Raw genomic sequence first — 21335 nt, 5'->3', positions numbered from 1 at the left:
ACGCAGAAGAGCTGAGTTCACGTTTCAAGTTTTATAAGTAATTGTTTTTTTCATTTACTGAGTTCATCCTCTTTTGCTACACATTAAAAAATCTTAACCCAAATCTCTGGTGCCACCCATTTGTGTTTTCCCACTTTGCTCTGTCCACTCTGCATGTTGTGGTAGTTAATGCTGCAGAAAGGCAACAATTATTGGATGTCGCTGCTATGCTCTCCAGCCCAGGTGCTGCTGAAGCACCACCACCACCACTAATCGCAGAGTGCTCTGGAGATGAGACCGACTGAATCAATGCCTTTATGCAAAGAAACTTGGTGACCGTAGCCGGCCATTTTTAGTGTCTCTATTCAGCATGTGGAGGCAGCAAAAAATATTCCAGCAAGAAACAAAGCACTTCTCACAAACAAAGAATAAGACAAAGAATAATTTCAGATAATAATACTCCAAAGAATTTGTAACTGGTGCCTGACATCTTAACGTGGTATTGACTGCAAGGTGTCATTCCTTGGTGTCCAGTGATATTTCAGACTGAAGGATATGTTTTAGAACGTATTGTGTCGAGTTAAAGAAAATACTGCTATTTGCATGCAGAACATATCAAGGTGGTATATTGCTCATATGACCTGCACAGGCCATCAGGAGATTCTACATTTGTCTTCAAGTTGGTTGCTCAAATTGCTTGCCTTACTGCCCCTTCCATTGACCTGGAGTTCATGCTGAAATTTGTTACAATTAAAAGAAAGTTAAATCTACTATTTCTGAGGAACACATGCTGCCACTGAAGCAGCTTGTCTTGGTGCTTAACAAAACATGCACAGTCATAGCATGTAATTACAGCCCAAAATGGTGTCTGTCTGAGGCGGGCAAAGAAAACTAAAAAAACTGTAACCTTGCAAGTATTTGGGACCAGCTCTTGCACCCAATCTCATGTTCTGAGCAACTTGCCCCTCCAAGGAGCCCTCTGTAAAAGGTCTCACCATCCCCAGCGCTTTCTCAAAGTGTGAGGAAGATGGAGGAAATAAGAAGACAGCAAATGAGACAAAAGTAAAGGAAACTGCAAAGTGTCCCTTTAAAGTATAGTATGATAAACAGTAACTTAAGGCTACAAAAAATTGTCAGTTGCTAAAAACTCCACCCATTTTAGGCATTCTTTACCAACTGACCACAAAGAAATTAAAAAAAAATACAAAATCAAAATTAATCCTTAGCAATAGGGAGCAATAGCATTCATATCGTTGGCATTGCTTGTTAGTGTTGTTACTGCAGGACATGTTTGGTATAACGACATACAAGTCTTGAAACAAATTTCCCAGCAGTAGTATCCTTGTATAGACTGAATAAAGGTTATTTTCTACAGGGAGGTATCTTATAAGAAAAAAACAGTAGGGGAGACCATAGAAGTGAGAGGATCCTATGGAGCTTTTTGTATTTAACAACAATCAATGGGTTTTATGGAAAATCATTGAGCAAAATGTGAGCTGCAAGCACACTACCCCATACTGATGTTATTTATAACCTTAGTCTTTAACTGCAGGAAAAGTACACTTCCGTTCTATGGGGAATACATTAAAAGTATAAAGAGCAGATAAAAAGACAGAGCATTTCATGGATCACCAAAAACAAAATCCACTTAAATGAGCTTAGAGCTGGTTTCTTGGCTTTCACTGATGGAGAAGGACTATAAGGCATTGCCCAAGAGGAAAAAGCTGTTACCTAAGTGTGTTTGTTACCTCATGCATAAACATGGGATTACTGTAACACACATACATGCATATAAGGTGTTTGCTTATACTTTAACTCTGTCAAGACTGTACTATTATTTCTTATGATTAGGACAGAGTGCTGCTGCTTTGCACACATGGATTTGCCAGTTTTTTTCAGTAAATATTTGGGTGATAAAAGATGAATAGCTGCTGGTTTGCAAGATAGCAGGAAGGCTATTTTTTTCCCTTCTGTGTTGCCTAGGTAAATCATCATTAACATCCTCTATGTGAAGTGCTAACCACAGTAATACAGGTTTTAACTTAGCAGGGATGCAGCCATGAAATACTTGTTCAGTAACCCTATCTGTAGAAAATGGCACAGTATGAAGAGGGTCAGCTGGTGCTCGTCCAGTATGGGATTTCACACTCATCTATGGAATTAAGCCTCTATGCTAGGAACATTGTTTCTCACTTGTTTAAAAAAGGAGGAAAAAAAAAGAGACCAAAATCACTCTAAATATACACAATAAAAACAATTTATATGTTAGGTAACAACATTATTGGCTAATTTAAACATCAGTTTAAATAATATACTCTAAAGTCATGAGACTCAAACACAAGCATGCTCATCACAACAAACTGGATCATTATGAAGAACAAAGAGAGAAGAGGAGAGTTTATGATGTAACTTGTTACCTGCAGATGGCAGACTGGCTATAGGCTGGGCCTTCGGTGGCGCTTAGGGCTTGGCCAACTTGAGTCTGTGTCAGGCCAAGGGACAGGCGTCGGATTTTAAAAGCTTTGGCAAATTCTCGTATTTCTTCCAGATTTACCCCATCCACCTCCCCAGAGGCTGTCTGAGGATCTGTTGAGATATTTTTTAAACATGTCAGTTCTTTGCATCACGTATCGGTGGGACAGGCTTACAGCTGTTTTCAGTGTCAAGGCTTTCAAGTTCAATTTTTTTAATACTGATCCCTTTCTCTTCTTCCCCAAACAGAAACAGACTGGCCTTGTCAGGTGTGTTATGAAGCATGTTCAGATTGCTAAGATCCTGACTGGGCTGCAGGTGCTGGTGGAAGATTTTCAAAGATATGCTGTTGCTGAACTCCTGAAAAAGGCCAGCTCACCTCAGAGGGAGGGTGTGACTGGGCTCCTCACTGCCATTTATGCCTTGCAAAGTCTTCTCTGGGTTGAGAAGTCTTGTTCCCTGTTTTCCCTTCTTATCACGCAGCGAAAGAAGGTTGGTGTTACTATATTTATATCCAGCCTGTGGGGAGGGCTATATATATGTATGAGCTGCTTGGATTTTTAGCTTGAAATCAAGTCTTTCTGCTTTATCTAAAGGTAATGCCAAATAAGGAGATTCACAACTATTTCTTCCCTTTTACACAATACCCAATTTAAAATGACACATGGATGTCCAAAATAACCCAGCAAATGAACAGGCCTAAACAAAATTCTGCCTTTAAAACCTCCTTAATTTAAAAATAATCTTTTAAAATATTCCCTTCTGAGAAGCAGCCTTTCAAGCTTTTTATTCTGCCTCCCATCAGGTCGATAATCAAGGAGCAACAACACTGATTTTGGATGGTAATGCTGCACAGTTATTTTACTTCTACATTAGCCCCTCAGAAGATAATGCTTATGATGCTGTGAGAATAAATTTGTCCTTCCTCTCTATAGCAGTTTACTGACACAGAAGCCTTTGTCCCTGAAAGGGCACATAATAAAGCATGTCTACCACAGAAAAGCTCCGTTGGAGCTGGATAACTTGGTCAATTTAGGACTTATCAAGGGAAATGACACAACAGCTGGAGAATGGAACTCTCCCCCCTCCCAAGCTACTGATCCCTGACTAAATGAAAGTGTTTGCCAAGTCAGAGACAGCATGGGACTGGGATGGTAGAAGATTTCAAAGTGTTGTGCAATCCTGCGTGTAGTGAAGCCGTTCTCCCAGTGAGACATCTCTGTTGTTCTTCACCTCATTCCTCAGACGCTGAGGTGAAAAGTTTGCAGCACAATAACCCCTCAATTTCTGTAAATGCAAGCAGTTGTCCAAGGACAATGCTAGACTACATTACAATTCTGAACCCTGTATTAGAATGGCTCCTGCTAGTATGGCTATAGTGAGGGCTTATCAGCATTACAGTAGCAAAGCTTTTATTTTCAGGGGTTTATAAGCCTGGTTTAAAATTTCCTTATCATGGAAATATCCTATGAAAAAATCTTTTTGTCCAATAATAGACAGAGGGAAAAGGGTTTTCTGATATATAAATTTAGCCTATATCTATCTGTTGCTTGAGTGTAAGAAACACACATGGCAGTAATATTTTTAAAATTTGTGTGTATGCAACCAGGGACCACATGAACTATGCACAGATAAACATGCACATAGGTTGAACCTTGTTTCAACAATACTTCACACTCAGAATCATCTCTGCTGTTCTCACTGCTGTACTTGTGGTCATCTGTACACCTATGCACTCATCCAGTACAAAGCTAGGGTGCATATTGTGTGCTTTAGGACTAAGTGCTGTGACAGTGGCCACTCAGGTTTATAAAGTAATTGTCTTTAGAAGCATGTAATTTTCCTGCTTATGCCATATAGTCTATCTAGCATACCAGTTCTGAATTTCAGAGACACAGAAGGGAGCTGAAGACTTATCTACTCTTTACGTCTCTGTACTAAATATCATAAATGATACTGGCCTCAAAAAATCCCCTGAGTGAAGTACACTAAAACTGTGGCCTTCCTCACCTCTTTCCTTCTGTTACTTTAAGTCCTCTGACTAAGGCTGTTAGGTATGTGACAAAGGACAATTCAGGTGTTCCTAGAGAACTCGAAAAGTAGCAAACTATGGCACCTGGCACCTGTAATGCTCCCCAACTCCTGTTAGGAATAAAAAGAGAAGTAAGAAAACTAATTGCAGAGATCTTAGAGAGATTATAGAGAAATTCTGTCAAGTTCTGCTGGATCTAGAATGATCTGGCACTGTTGCAACAGTTAACACCATGGAAAGACCTTTCCTGCCTGTGGCACTTGGATGAGGGAAATATTAGGCTGAGCTCTATCTACTTGAGATGAGAAAAAACTGTGATGCTCTTCAGTAATACAGGAGTAGAATGTAGTATATAGTGGAATATCTGTTGAGAAAAAGGCTTCATTCTTTCATAGCTTCTTTGGCAACAGGAAAGTACTAACAGATGGACTGAAACACTGAAGTGTTTTATCTTGAACTCTAGGGAAAATAGCATTTGTACAAAATTGGAACCACTTCTACTTTGGGTGTGATTCAAAGCCCTTTGAAATCCACAGATCTTGTTTTCTGTCACCTCCCTAAAACACAAATAGTGCTATGAAGACCACTCTATTGATATCATCATTGGTCTGTTTTACTCTACCGCATTAAAATGCCATCTGTACAGTCTTAGAATGTGTGGTCTAATATATGCACACACATAAACATATTCAAATAGATTATGGACTTTGTTTTAACAAGTTCTGGGCTCTCAGAACAGTTGAACATATAGTGCATTTCACATTTTAGGAAGAGTAGCTTATGCTTTTTAAATTAAGTGGCTATCCCAGGGAAGGCCACCCAGTGCAAACAGGAAAATAGAGAATATCAAACCCATTGAGTATTTGGGATCTACAGTAACAGCATTTCAAGACTCCAAGTTTATATTATTGCATGAGAAAACAATGGCTGTCTATGAAACTACTGGAGAAAGGTAAGAGGGTTTTCTGGGACCATTTCAGAGGATATGGGTACATGTAACAGAAAGGAAGACAGCTAAAATTCCACCAGCTGTCCTGGTGGATGTTGAAGGTAGATGAGCAGTATGGAAGAAATTAAATCCACAATCTCTCCTGCATTGAAATCTGTTTTTTCCTACTGAAGGGAATACTTCTCCCACTTTTGAACTCTTCTGAAAATCCTGTGTGAGTTTGTTGTTGAGTGAAAATATGCTGTGGTTTTAATAGTTAGGGGAAAGAGCTGCTGCAGAGAAATCAGTGCACCCTGAAGGAGAAACCAAATTTCTGTTGCACAGAGTTCTGCCACGGGAGGGATTACAGGGGGATGATTTCCCCAGTCAGACAGGAGGAGAAATAGCTGGCTGAGGAGGTCCAATGGAAAGTAAATTGGATAAGAAAGGCAGGACAAAACATTGATAATGGAAAATGGAGTGGAGCTCAGTGGGAAAAAAAAGAAGAATAATTTGTTTATGGGAGGCATTTTAATTTTATAGTAACAGATGAAAGTAAAGTGAGTTTGGAAGGAAGAAAGGAACTTCATGGGGACACAAGTCTCAGAGCACAAGGGAAAGCCTGTGATTTCCACAAAGAGAACATATGGCGGAAAAGTTAAAGAAATGAGCAGAGCGATGCATTACAGAAGAGGAAAATGAAATGGAAAAAGGGAGGAATAATGATGTAGAATTGAATGAAGAGAAAACAAAGAAGACAAAAGAGAATACAAATAGGATTGGACAATACAAAGGAATCATACAGAAGGGACAGGAAGAATAGAGATGAATCTTGCAGTCCTTGCTTAGACAGAACTTACTTTAAAATATCTTTTATTTGGCAATAGCTGTTACATTTTGTCTTTAAAATAATTAGCACTTGTTGCTGGTTAGGGATGAAGGGGTGATTATGACAGAAAAGGGAAAAGTTATAAAGAAGACAATAACCTAAAGGAAAAAAAAGGACAGGAAATTAAAAAAAAAGAAAGAGAAATTAAAAAGTAAGGAAATGCACTTTTTTGAAATTAAGAAACACATTAAAGAAAAAAAAGCAAAATCAGACAGAAAATATTACTACAATGAAAAGTAAAAGGAATAAACCCAAGGAACATGGAACACTAAAGTTAACAAAGAGAGTTCCTATGACTTTCTCATTGTACTTTAATAATTTCTCTGATGTGAGGCAATGTCTTGTAAAAGAGTTAGTCTCTTTGCAGTCAGTGTGCAGAAGCTTGCCCCAAATAATTATTTGCTGAAGTTAGGATGCTCTATGCAATTTGATTAACTGAAAAAGTCTGACTAGTTTTACATGAACTTTGCTATATTTAGCAATTATTTCTGGAATATAGCAAATCTCTGCCAAGGTACTCAACTCCAGAACCTCTGCCAGAGGTCTGGACTTCCTCTGTAAGGAATGAGGAAAAGGAAAGAATATTCCTACCTCAGGAGGGATAAAGAAATCAAAGATAGGTTCAGGAGGCCACAAATTGTTTCATGCTGCCCTCATGCCTCAGGATTTCTCTCAGAAACACAAACCCATTTCCCGCCTCATCCCACTGAAAGACTTTAAATGGACTTTCAGACACTGGATTTCAATTGTAGGCCTTTCATACAAAGTTCTGCAGCCAGTGTGGGAGCTGGGATGTTAAGAAGGCCACAGGCTTGACAAAGATGTGCTCCTGCCCTTCAGGGATCTGCATCTAGAAACTGAACAGGTTCTGTAAAGAAGCAAAACAAGGATGACTTTCTGTCTATATCCTCATGTGCAGCCACAGTTTTGTGCAAATGGCTTTTCAGTCACATGAAACAATTGTCAAACTCATGAAGGTCATTTAATACTACTTGGTGAAACAGTATTGCCGAGAAGGAAAAGCTATAAAGGATCTTGTCTGATTTTCATGTTTCATTACACAGGTGGTTTGATCTTTCCTTACTGAACTGCCCATATTTTCCTCTTTCTTGTAGGCTCTTTCCACATTAATAGAAAACAGAAGGTAGCTCTCTTGTGCCCTGCAACATCATCCCTGATGTGGCAGCTCAAGCAGGCTTACGCATGCAGTATTAACTCCAGTTTATGGTTGGCTACATGCTCTCAGAAGCATGCTGGACAATCTTTAAGGATAATTGAGATGATCGGTTTGCTTCTATCTGTGTAAGGTTGCTATATGAATGGCAGAAGTGAGTTGATCTGCTCCTCACGCTACTCATTCTGTTAGTCTTGAATAGCAGACACTGGATGAAGCTAGAAGCATAAACTCAAAACAACTCCACAAGTTTTTATTTATGTGTAACTATGTTTAACATGTAATTTTTTCCAGGAAAATCCTATCAATAACATTTTCTTTTGGAATACTCTTAAGATCTGAATTCCAGTGAGTTAATTTCCTAGTACAACTCCTTTGTCGGTCTGACTGTATGAAAAGTTTCCTATGCCTGTAGCTCTGGCCTGCTTTATGATAGAACTGCAGTAAGGACAGGGAGACTGACTTGAAGCTCTTCTTTGTGATTATTTTTCACACTCCTCTGATGGCTTCTGGGAAGCATGGGAGTGGCGTCAGCAGGATTTGGATTCAGAGGGGGCAAAAATTAATCTTGAGTCTTAAGAAAAAGATGATAGAAGGAAAAAACCAAACCGGAAGACTATTAAAGAGCAGGGATCAGAGTTTGGAGTGGAGGGAGAGAGGGCCTGACTGTGCAGAGTAGTACCACTCACTGTGGTAGAGGAAAGAAAATAGGGAAGAAGAGGTGGCACTAGTGATAAAACAAGATAAAGGAGGATAGAAGCTACCTAATAAAAAGGCTGGTAAAAGAGTACAGATATGGTCTGGAGACAGTGACTGAGTGAGAACTGAAATGGAAAGAGAAGTTGGGTAATGATGGACTGTGAGGAAAGGACTGAAGGGAGAAAACTAGAGGAACAAAAGCATAGAGGCAAAGGGAGAGCGGATTGTGTGGAGAACAGTGTGAAGAATTAATGGCACTAGAACAAGACAAGTAGTGGATGGAGTCAAGCCTGAGAGGATCAAGTAAAAGTCGTATGTTCGTTAATGTATCTCCCAGTTGTGCCCAAATTGATATTCCTGTGCCTCATACTGCTCTGCTCTCAGCCAAATCCATAAGCACAGCATGTTTATTTTAGAGCAGAACCAACAAGATGATAACAGAACTATCAGCTTTTCCATCCATTCAACACATATTCTATTTCCAGCTATGAACATAAATATTATCTCACCATATGACTGATGTACATTACTGTTCTGCTTTTGTAAAAACCTTGAAATTTATCCAAGCAAAAAAAGGGGCTAAAAGAACATCCTTAGAGCTGCACAAATTAACACTCAGAAGCTACAAAATGCTGGAATTACAGCAGCCCACAACACAGTGTAGCATAGTCTTTGAGCCGTGGATTATCATTTCTTTTTCATGTGCCTTGTTCAGTGAACAGGATGAACTGTCCTTCATTGCAGACAAACTGATTGATGTATTGCCTTTTTACTTGTTCAGTGTGTGGCCCCAGACCTCTATTAAAGTTCTTCACTAAAGACATCTCCTCTTGAGCTCTTCTGTTTTTTTAAAAACCTTAATTTATTTTCTTGTGTTTCTACAAGATGAGGGTATTCCCCTTCTCATTCACAGAGAAGTAGACAGATATTAAGGGAAGAAGCATCTTTGGGTTACCCAGTCTAGGTCAAGTAGGAAATGATTTTTTAGACTGTGTCTTCAAATGGTTCTTGATACAGTTCCACAATGAAAGTGCACTTAAAATTGCAACTGTGACTACCAGATTCTTCTGTAAATTAAAGTCCAGATTCTCAAGCTGGATATTGAGGGAGCACTTGTGAAAAATCTCTTTTAAGTGATCTGCCCGCTGTTGCACTGGAATTACATGGCAGACAGAAGGCTTCAGCTCCTCAGTCCTCCATTGCCTCAGGCAAGACCATCCTTCACTCCTCTACAGCTTCCTACCTGAAATGTTATGCAAACTGGGGAACAGATTAGTGAATCAGATAAACCCTGGGACAAAAGCCCACCTGTTGCACTAGTAATTCTGATACATCCCTAGGACAATTACACTGGGAATGCATTTAAAGAAGGATCAGCAAAAAAATCATGATTGCTTGATTTTACGCACAACAATATATTGGTATAATGAAACACATGTTCTAATAGGAATTGCATACAGTTGAACAAATAACTATTTTTCGAGCATCTCCTAACTTTTGATGGATTTATCCTGTAAACTTAAAAGGGCTTCCTCTATGTTGCATTTATTTTAAATTAGAATGTCCACAAGAGGAGCTGTTCTGGACTAGCTATTGAAAAATAACTCATTCTGCACCAGCTATGTTACCCAATTTTCCCACGTGGACTAGGATAAATTTTATGTATTTGTAATGTAAAACCTCTTCTTTGTCTTCCTCCTACAAGCATGTCTACATGAGAAAATTTACTACTGACAGAGCAATAGCAGTATATTTATATCACTATAATTATATCTGTATCTATATGCAGATATTTTCATTCCAGAATAAAAGTATTCCCGCTGGGAGTTATATCAGCATAATTTTACCACTATAGCCCTACTAGTAATTTCCCCATGTAAAAGATCTCTGAAAAAAATCTAACCAAGATTTTTTTCACATCTCTCCTTGCATGACAGTTTCTCTAAGCCCTTCATAAGCTTGCATCAGTTGCATATTTTACATTACCAATATGGCATAAGCTATAGTGTTTGTTTACTTAGAATATATACATGGAGTATCATAGAACAAGATCACCCAAATCACTTGGATTTTTGCAGATGTGCAAAAACTGTTAATGCTTCTTATGTATACTGTCAACCTGTGGTTTTTGCTATGTGAAGAGCAAGTTAGTGCTGAAAAGGTAATAGCAAAGACTCTGAACAGTGAGATCTGGATAAAGGGCTGTTCAGGTCAGCTGTTATATTCCTAACACTGGAACTCAGTTATTTCAATGCAGTGTGCTTCTCTCTTCTCCCCTACATGTTCCAGTTCATTCTTGTTTAAATGTTGCAAGCTTTTTCTGGCAAGAAAAGTCTCTCACTCTAGATTTGTGTAGTATTAGGGTTTGTAAAATGGTTTGCTATATCAACCAAGCAAACAAACAAGCAGCTTAACCAAAAGCAGGAGTACCTGTTTGCCCACCAAATTCTGAGAAATGTAATTCATTATACTGACTGATTCAAAAATGTGTAATTTCCAAAAAATGTAAACTACATTTCAGTTACAATAATTGCCCTCATGAGTCAATTAATGGCATTTTAATGACCATTTTCAGCATCGATTAAGATTTTTAAAGGCATGTTTACCTTAAGCCCCATCCATGACAGCACTTAGTAATTCTCCCTGTTGAGAGTCAGTCTATTTAGCAATATACAATCTACTATAAATAAAAAAACAAAAGCAGGGAGAGCAGATTGGGAAACTCAGCAGTGAGGAGAACAAACAGAGGGGAGAACTAAGGAGAGCCAGGGAGCAATACTTACTGCTGACTAACTGGCCAACACTCAAAGCTGAAGAGGAGGAGGATGAGGAGGAAGAAGAGGAAGCCTGACGCACTGGGCTTTGAGACATAGATGCTTGACTGTGAGCCAAATGCAGGAGATTGGATTGTGAGGCTGCTTGTCCCACTTGCGTCTGGGAGGGCTGATGGAGCTATATGTTAAAATGTAAAAATAGGTATTTAGAAAGTGAAGCAGTAATAGAAAACTTTCAATGCACCATCTCACCCACCTACTTCTGGGGAACAAATCACACAGGAGCATTAAACACCATGGCCTTTGTTCATGTTACAGTGTTACAGTAGGAGGAATCTGAGCTGTTTTGAGTATTTTCTTTCCAGTTTTACCCAGTTTAACTGGATACTTAATCTAATTAGAAGCTAAATACTTTTTTTGAAATGGGTGATAAGAGACCTATGACATTCACAGCAAGATTCTGATTTAGTAAATACATATCCTTACCTGTTTTCTGACTCATGAAACCAGACTTTTATTCCCTACATGGATTCTCATAGAAATCAGGATTGTTTCACAGAGATCCTTTCATACTGCAGGACCAGGGCCAGGAAGAGTGGGAATGGGGAAAAGGACATAAACTGAGCCAAAATCCCTTTCCTACAGGAAGCAATGATTTGTTTTATGAAGATCTAGCAAACAAACAAGAATCATGCAAACAGATAAGTCATCCAATACTAAAACACACAGGGAAACTTCTGGGCCCCATTCACATCAGGATTGTATCCAGTAAGACACGTCTAAAAAGTCTAGTGAGTATGGTAGATGCAAATGATACACTGTGATACATGAATCTGACTTTCTAAAAGTTTTTTAAACAAATATTACAAGAGTGTATTCTTTGTTTTTTCACTAGGGGAGTGGAAAGAACCATGAATCCATTCTGCCTATGGTATGATTTCATGTGGGGTTGAAATCTAGGAACATTCTTTGGTACTGATTTTCACATAAAACTCAGAAAATTCAAAGGGCAGTCTCTCTACAGAATGAAGGCACACAATGGACTTTACAGTTTTGAATTGTGTTCTAGTAATCCAGTACAGCCTTTTCAGAGCATAAGAATACAATAATACAGTACCGATACACTCTGGTGACTGCTGCTTATTATACCTTTATTTTATGTTGATTCTTGATACTGATCAAAAAAGATAGTATAAATATTCTAAAAAGGCTTCACCTCACTGCAGCTGTTATCTGCATTTTCTACAAGGGGAAAAGATAAAGACCTATTTGGCCTTGCTTGAAGTCGGTAATTAAAATCTACTTCTTGAATGCTAAGGAGTATGAATTTTTCTCTTTTGATAGCTAACTGAAAAAACTACTTTCGAAAAGGAGCTACATTCATTAGTAACACTCAAATTATATGCATTATCCTCCCAGCACACACAGAAATGTCTGATGCTAAGTAGACAACAAATTGTATAACACTATAGATAAAGGTATCTGTTCAGATTCAAGATGACACTTTCTGTGGAATATGTATGAACTATTTTAATGACAATATTCCTTTTAGAGCCTGTTTAAGAATGGAAAAAATTTCAACTTCTTTTTCCACCTTCTACATGGCATAATATAACAGAAAATGAAGAAAGAAACTTTGATTTAACCTGTAATAATAATAATGATAATTATTTATCTGACCACTTTTAGTGTATTCTGACTTCCTTGTGGATTAATAAAAAAAAGCATCTTTTTATATCAAGGATTTTTTTTATCAAGTACATTTTAAAAAATACAACATGCCACTTTATCAAGGGGATAACAGTTGAGAAGCTGATTAAAAGGCTTCCAGTTTTCAGACTCATGCAAGCAGTGAGAATCTTTAAAAAAATTCTCTAAGGGCTGAATTTTATCGACAGAGAATTCCCTACCCAGAATGTCTACTTTTATAGTATCTTCTCCTAGGGAAACATCCCACTGTGATGGTTGGCCTCTTCTGAGCACTGCAGAAGTGGACTGCCTACCCATCCATTATACTCATATCACATCCAGACTGCAGCTTTCAGAAACAAGCAGGTGTTTGGGGTCTGGGTCTGTTTTCTGAGGGAATCTCTGGTGAAACTAAAGATTTCAGCACAGGCAAGGGAAGATAAGTACAGTATTTAGATCAGTTAGATGCTTTCACTCTATCTGGAACAGTCTAAGAGATGTTAGAGCTTATCTGTGAGGATGGAGGAGCAAATACAGCAGCTATCTTTAAAGAGAAAGATCTGCAAAATTATAGTCCAGTCAACTGAACTTCAACCATGGAAAAGTACTGAAGAAAATAATCAAACAATTTGTAAGCACACGCAAGAAAACAAGGTAGCAACAGACAACATGGATTGTTAGGAACAAACTGTGTCAAACCAATCTGATCTCCCTCTAAGACAGGGTAATTGGCCTTGCAGACAGAGAAAAAGCAGTAGGTGGTTTGACTTTACAAGTGTCTCGACACTCCCTCATGTGACATTCTTTATAACCTAAGGAAGCATAGTTTAGGTGAAATTGCTGCAGAATGAATGCCGAAGTATTTGGAGAACAAAACTGAGGATGAGATATCTGTGGAAACAGAAGTGTGCATGCATGGTGCTTCACAGAAGTCTGTCCTCATTCTGCACTACTCAATATTTTCTTAAAGACATGGATGATTGAACAGAGAATACTAAATTTACGCGCTGATGACACGCTGGGAGGAAATTTTGACAGGTTTTGGACTACAGGATTAGGAATCAAAATGTTTCTGTGCATTTGAACATGCTGTCTGCAATCCTGTGGTGTTGCAAAAGTAAAGGCAGTTCCCATGCCAAGCCATGTGAGTGGGAGTAGATGTTGGTAGTGCATGTGAAGTGCACCTTCTTTTCTACTGAGCCTTGGAAAGACCTCTGCAGAGGGGGATGCCATGTCCACAGCTAGGTTCCAGACTTCAGAAAAATCTATTTAACTAAGTAGAGTTAAATAATTAGAATGGCTGAAGGCTTGGGAGTTAACTGAGGCTTATGATGACACCTGTAATGAACTGGTCGCGTTTAATCTAAAGGAGGGATGACCAAGAGGGATGTGATGCCTGCTTTGAATACAGACATAGCTAATGAAAAGAGGAGATAATTATTTTGTCTTACATTTTATAATGGAGAGAATGAGGCCTAGTTATCTGGAAGGTTCAAATTAGATGTTGGGAAAAGCTATCTAACATGGCAGTGAAACACTGGCATAGATTACTGGTGGAATCTGTGGGTTTCTATGACAGTGTGGTCAGGACCAAATTAGCTAAAAACTGGAATAGATACTCCAACAGATTAGACTGGATAATCTCTTGAACCTTGACCTTCCACACATAATTTTTTTTATGATTCTACACCATTTCCCATCAGCATTTCTCAGGGAGATAGTAAATACAACATTTTCCAGCTATGTTACACATACAGTCACTGAACATTTCAACTATTGAGCATGTGCACAATAAATCTAAAGCCTCCATGAAGCTCTAGAATGAGAAGACACTGCATTTTTCAGCTCTGCATGCAAGGCATGCACTCAGTCAGCACAACAGATCACGTGCACAATATGATGGTTGGGTCTAGGAAGTGTTTGAGTCTCTGCACATGTTTTGTACAATGCATGTATTTTTAAAATAACTGGAATACCCAGAAGCTTGGCAACTTTGTTGCTGAAGGTCCAGAAATATTTAAACAAATACAAGAAATCTCAAAATTTAGCTGGGCAGAAGGAAAATGGCTAGTGAAGTTTGGATTCACAGTAGCCCTAGATGTGACAGCAACATATAAGGGATATTTACAGGTTGGTTTCTAACTCGCTGCTTGTGAGGGATAAGCGAGCAATGGGGTTGAAGAGGCAGAAGAGTCACCTTAAGGCCTGACCAGAGACTGAGGGAGGATTCCATCTTTAACTCCCTGCGTAATTTCCAGCACCACCTCTGCTTTACAGACATGATGGTTGAGCTGTAAATGTCCTGCTTAAAAGACAATTATAGTTATCTATGGCATGAAATTGCATCAAAATACTCTCTCTTTTCATCCACTATAATTTCTACTCCAGAAATAGCCTTAAGGAGAGGCAACGATTAGATTATGAATTAGATTCTAGATGACAGAATCAATTTGAACTTGCAATAGCAGACTTTTCCCAATTTTGGACACGTATATATGATATGAATTATATTTATGACTGTTGTGCATTTTCCATTTAAAGACAGAAGGAGGCACAGAAATTACAGAAGCAGTTGCTGTAAGTGCCATTCTGTGTAGGTGGATATAGTAGAAATGCCAGAATGATGACTGTATGCAACAGTGATCAGTATCTGGCAGCAATACGTGTATGCACGCTGCAGTTAGAGGAATGAAGTGAACATGAGAAGTGGAAAGTGCATCATAATACTTTATAAGAATAAACTGAAAACTGCAAAGGGCCTTATTCATATTTCTTTTACATGAGATTTACATGTTGCTGTCAATGGTGAAGGTAGTATTAACTGATAATTGCAGAGGTAAAGAATGAATTAGGTCTGTAAGACTGAATTTTCTTCTTAAATTATACATGTAGGATATTCCTATGCCTGGGATGGTTGACTGGAGTTCTGTATTAAAGAGATCAGAGATGTTGTTCTCTGCATCCAGAAAGCTGCGCATTAGTGATAGTGTAACACAGTATTTTGCATAAAATAGGGAAGAGAAAGAAACTAACAGGAAATCTAGAAAACTTTTGACAGAATATTGCCCTGTATCATAACAGAGCTGCTACTTGGTTTTACAGAGAGTCTGGACAAAGAGCAAGGGGAAAATATGGACTTAATGGAAAGGAGAAGAAAATAATGAGCTTAGATTGCAGTAAGGGAAGCTAGGGTCAGGCATCAGGAAGACCTTTTGAATGCTAAGGAAAGGGGCCTAGGTTGCCTAGGGATGTCAGGGAACCTCCATCACGGAAGATTTTTAAGAACAAGCTAGACAAACATCTGTCAAGAATGATATAGGGACAGCTGATCCTGCCTAGGGGGAGGAGATGGACTACATGACCTCTTCAGGTCCTTTCCAGTCCTATTTTTCTATGATTCAGTGAAAAGGAAATCTGAGAAATGAGGAAACACAACAAATTAGAGAAGACAGAGGTGAAAAAGACAAGTATAACAAAAAGGGCAGAAGAGATGAAACTAAGAGGAATGGTACAAAGAGCAAGAAATACATTTTAAGCAACCCCCTTTATGTTATAAATAAAGATTTTCAATTTTTTCTGATGTCACCTAGTTCATCCTGGCAAATATGGACATTAACTGTAGTAAAGATTAAAGTCCATGGAAGGTCTGAAAAACAAATATCTTGATATAAAATGACACTCCCAAACACTTTGAAATTCCATGACAATGTAGTAGTAGTTTGTTTCATTCTTCTATTTTTCCTGCGAATGGAATCCTCTGCTCTGTATACGTTCCCTAAAATGTTTCCTAGAATACATTTGATTTTGAGAAAGAGTAATGGTGTGCTGAGGACACTGCAGGATTCAAGAGCACCATGGCAGATGAAGTCTGTTTTCAAACCTACTCACACTGCACAAGCAGGCATGGGCTTCGAACGGGTTTCCTTAAATCTTCTAACAAATGGAAAGAACAAGTTAATACACATATCCCCATCATTCTTGCCAAATCCCTTTCACAGTTAGCTCTGCCAGAGTATTTCACAAATACTGCATCCCATCACCCTAATTTAGATTACTCAAATAAATTCAAGTAAATGCATATATGAATCTAAATATGGAAGGTATTTGATACTTAATAAGCATCCTCTTTCTCAGTATAGTACAATATAGTATAGTACATATAGTGTAAAATGTGTCTATACACACTGCTTAGACTGACAGAATAGGTACATTTGGAAACTAATATAAAAGGTCCTTAGATTCACACTGGCTGTGCGCATACTCCACCCAAAATGAAGAGTGTACTGTGGACATAACTGGGGGCAGGACTTTGACAGCATCTGCTGAAGTTCTTTCAAAGCCTTTCTATAGAACCACAACTACTTTCAAAACACAGTGTAGTTGAAGGTCTTTAAACTTGCTAAATGAGGTTGAGAATATAGCTAGACTTATGTAAAAGATATAATTTTATATGCAAATCAGGCACAGAAGTAATTTTTTTTACCCCTTTCAGGAAGGATATAATGTCAATATAAGAACAGTATTATTGACAATACATTAATGACTAATTATAAATTATTTATCAATTAATAATATTATTAATAATGTAAATATTACAAGAGTATTATAGTAACAGTTTTAAATGTGTAAGTGCATAATTCAAAGGTAACCCGCATATTCCTACAGTGAACAGCATTTTATGTTTCCTATGCCTCAGTTGCTTAGAATGACACAGGTAATGTAGTAATGTCTTCCTATTCCCAAAGGTTTGGTGCAGTTATATGGACTTTTTTAAAGATATCCTTCTCCTACAAGTGCTGATGCCACAAAGAAAACTGGTCAGGAAGAGACAGAAGTTACAAGTCAAGTGTTGTGCTGTGGCATGGAAAGTCTGATGTAGTCCCTTGTACTAGTAAATAGTCTAGTAATCTTGACTTTCAAAGATCTAGTAATTTATCCATAGATGACATAGAATTATGCAATGATGATGGTAAAGGAAAAGAGACAGAAGCGAGAAAAATTGTCACCCTCATCACTGAAAGTCATATAAAAAGCAAAAGAAAAACAAAGTTGGATTGAGACAACACAGTTTAGTGACTATATTGAAACATAGAGAAAGAAGAGTGCATTTTTCATAAAGCAAGACATCATCAAAGCTATAGGAGTATGGCAGAAAGGAAATGATTGAGAGCTGGTTAGATTTTAATGGGAGAGAATAACAAAGGAGTTGTGATAACAAGATGGTAGGGCGTTGTTACAATTCGATTTAAACCCAGAAAAGCAAAGCAAGCTAAGTCTCTGAGCATAAACTGGAAAGAACTTAGAAGGTTCAAAATATCCCCAGAAACAAGATTAAAACCAAACGAGGTTAGATGTTGTTGCCAAAAATTGATGTATTTTATTTAATAGTAGAGAGGTAAAGAGAAGGGAAAAGAGAGAAAGAAATAGAAAAAAGAAGTGTGGGTGGGGGGTGGGGGAACAGGGAGAGGTGACAGGGGTTAGGTGGAAGCATATCACCCATCCAAGGGTCCCAACGACGTCTCGTTGCTCCCTTCCATCTGGTCTGCTGGTGGTGAGGGTCCCCCATCACCACTGTGGCCACGCCGCTACATGCTGCCACACCACACACCGCCACACGCCACCACACGCCACCACACCCAAAGAATGCAGAACTCCGTGGATTAATATACACTTTGGGCCAGGTGGGAACACCCACGTGTCTCCTCTTGCAGGGGCCATCTTGACACTGTCCCTTGCAACACTGAGGGTCTGTTGCATCATCTCTGGTGCAGGGTCTGGGGACCGCTTTGAGGGGGGCCCTGTGGTGGGCCATGTCACCCCCTCCTGCTGTGGATAAGCTTCCTCCCCCCTGGTGAGGACCCCTCAGCTGGGCTCCTCTGCACAGGGGAGGATGGACAGTCTCTGCACCTCTCACCAGAGGTGTTTCCAACACACCCCCAAAGCCTCTCCTCCCTCCCACCCTTTGGTGGAGGGTGTGTTCGAGCCTGGCAGCTGATAGCCCTGGGGCTGTGGTCTCCACCCTGGAGGTGTTAAGCCTGTGCTTTGTGAATGTCCCCAGCCCTGAGTTGTTACTTTATCTTATGTTCATCAGGGAGCAGTGTAAGGCCTCAGTCAGGGCCCCATTCAGGGTGCGGTAGTCTTCTCTGCAGCTTTTGGAATACAGTTTAAAAAGTTTAAAAAGTCCTTTAAGAAAATGTTTAAGTCATAAAACATAATATTTCAGTCTCTGACAGATGTTTGTGGCAGGTTGAGATTGAAGAAAGAGAACATCTAACAAGAAATTTGGCAAGCAGATATACAAGAATCACCACAGACCCATCTGAGAGCTATCTATGTCTTTTCAACAGTTAATCTGGAGCATGATAGCCAATGACAACAAAGATGGGGAACTGAAAATGTAGTAAAATGCTGCCTAGTAGCTCATTTTACTCTGTTAGAATTGGCAGAAGCCCAAAGCTGGTAGTGCTCGATGACATGATGAAGTATGAAAAGTTCTGGCAGGCATTGTAGATAAAACAAGACTAAGGACAACTGGGACTACAGTCCCGATTTAATGAAGCTAGTATGTAGAAAGAAAGAGCCAGGAAAGACTGAGAAGGGAACCTGCTTTACGAGGTACGCCAGAAAACAATAGAATGTCCAGAAGTTGCTACTGTATGGACAAGAAAATAGTTATGAAAACACCAATTATTAGGAAAGCTGTTCAGGGAATTCATAAAGAAGAATGTGTTCGAACCCCAGTTATCACTGGCAGCTGGATTCTTCTTGGTCAATTTCGCTCACCTTAGAACAAATTGACAACTCTAAAATAGCTATCCTAGCCCTCTCTCATGTCAGTGGAAACAATAGATATGTTAAGATACCTACTAGAGATCAACCTATCCAAAATTTTTTCTATTTTGACATCTTGAGTTTTCCACTGGACATGCATATGTCTCCTTGTCTATGTCTATACAGGAAATCCAGTTAACTAGCTCCTCTGTGATACCGGATACCTAACTCCTCTATGACTAATTTAAGCAAGGCGAGCCCTTTCCTAAATTTCGTAAGACTGCAGTTCACGGTTCAAGATCTTCTGTCAGCTGTGCTGGTGTTAAGGTTGTGTTGTTAGTGATATGAAAGAACACCTTGAAACAAATTTTTCAAATCTGATAGTAAATTATAATGCTAACAAGCTTTTACAACAAATTCATCTGTTCTCAAAAACAATGTCCCTTTAGCCATGCAACCTACATTTTGACAAAATTCCTCTTGAGAGGCATGGAGGAAGTGCAGAAGTTAAAGTTACAAGGTACTCTTCTATTATGGGACACAAAGAGCTTATAAAGCAAGAAACACAAAATTAGAGAACAATTTTATTATTTCTTTTTCAAGAAAGGAGACTACAGGTAGAGAACAAAGGATTTATACCAAATTTTTGAATGATTTTAGCAACCAGCAAGGAAATAGGGTGAATAATGGCAAAGTGGAATCTGCAGGAAGAACACATGAATTTCTTCAGTTAGTACAGAATAGCATGAAAAACTTACAAATCCTGTTTAGAACCTGCCAGGGGAGTATTATGACAGGTAGTAGATCAGTGCAAAGTGATTCACATCAAAAGGAACCATTTTAGTGACACACATAATAATCAGGGAAGCAAAGATGTATTATGGTGGATACATCTGCTTATTAAGTAAAACTGTTCAATGAGCAGAGATAGAAAAAGAAGGCTGTTAGGCTGTTTTGAGACAAAGAAAGAAAATAATGCTGAAAATATTATAATGTTATGTAAAACAGGGATACATCCTCACTGTGACCATGGCATTCAGTCCTGATCAAAAAATCTTGAAGAGATTAGTGTGAAAATGGCTGGGAGATGAATGGCAAAAGTTATTAATGGCAAAGAAAAACTTGTTTATGAGCAGAGATAAAATGGACGCAGACAAAAACAGGAGTGCAAACAGCTGCCTGCTTTAGAAAGCCATTGCAATTTCTAGGAGAATTCTTGGTGTGTGCACAGATGCTGCTTAGATTAGCAAAATCTTGGAAAACAGTAAAATACCTGAAGTTTTACCTACTTGGTTCAATATGGAGAGGAACAATCCCTCCTGTGGGTAGTTTAAAGAACATAAAAAACCCATCTATTTATACTTAAATACAGGAAGAACAGGACTACATCAGACTCACTTGTGTACATTGCAAAGCAACCTATTTACAGCGCAGAAAAAGAAGCACTGTTTTACACTACATGTAAGTATTCTATGAACTCATTTTCATGAGGAAACATTGAGGTTTTAGTCTTCCAAATCTGAAAAAGTTGTATGAATAAATAACGCATGTAGTCTACATAAGTAAAGCTGACTAAAAACAATATCTGAGGCATTTAAGTCTTCAGTCATCTGGGAGAAAGTAAGCACTTGCATGCATTACTTAGCAACTGGAGCAGTTTACAAAGGTTCAATTATTGTGACTCAGCTAACAAGCAGCAGCTCACTATCATTGCTTGTAATCACCTCTTTTACTGCTGAAGTACTTAGTTTCCAAGGGAGTGACAAGTTGAAAGTCAAACTAGGATTATCTGTAACTGGAACATTTTTGCTACATTATTTATTTCCTGCATTTATTTCTTCATGTCATGCTAAAATCTTTCCCATAACTTGTGTTGTAATCTTTCCCCCTGCTGAAGCTTCTTTCATCAAGTTACAAGACACCAAATG

General features: G+C 38.6%; 1 protein-coding gene across 1 annotated transcript in view; it reads right to left on the bottom strand.

Moving 5' to 3' along the window:
- POU6F2 (POU class 6 homeobox 2) overlaps positions 1-21335 on the bottom strand; it is a 331945-nt gene that overhangs the window by 5872 nt on the left and 304738 nt on the right. Inside the window, exons 9-10 of the mRNA XM_017734610.1 lie at positions 10957-11125; positions 2397-2565 (exon numbers count right to left, since the gene is read on the bottom strand). Coding sequence (XP_017590099.1) covers positions 2397-2565; positions 10957-11125 — 338 coding nt within the window. The remainder of the gene's footprint in view (positions 1-2396; positions 2566-10956; positions 11126-21335) is intronic.

Source organism: Corvus brachyrhynchos, unplaced genomic scaffold (genome assembly GCF_000691975.1).
Source record: "Corvus brachyrhynchos isolate BGI_N302 unplaced genomic scaffold, ASM69197v1 scaffold94, whole genome shotgun sequence".
In the NCBI taxonomy this organism is placed as follows: Eukaryota; Metazoa; Chordata; class Aves; order Passeriformes; family Corvidae; genus Corvus; species Corvus brachyrhynchos.
Note: the sequence above shows the minus strand (reverse complement) of the source record. Positions and strands in the feature narration are given on the sequence as shown.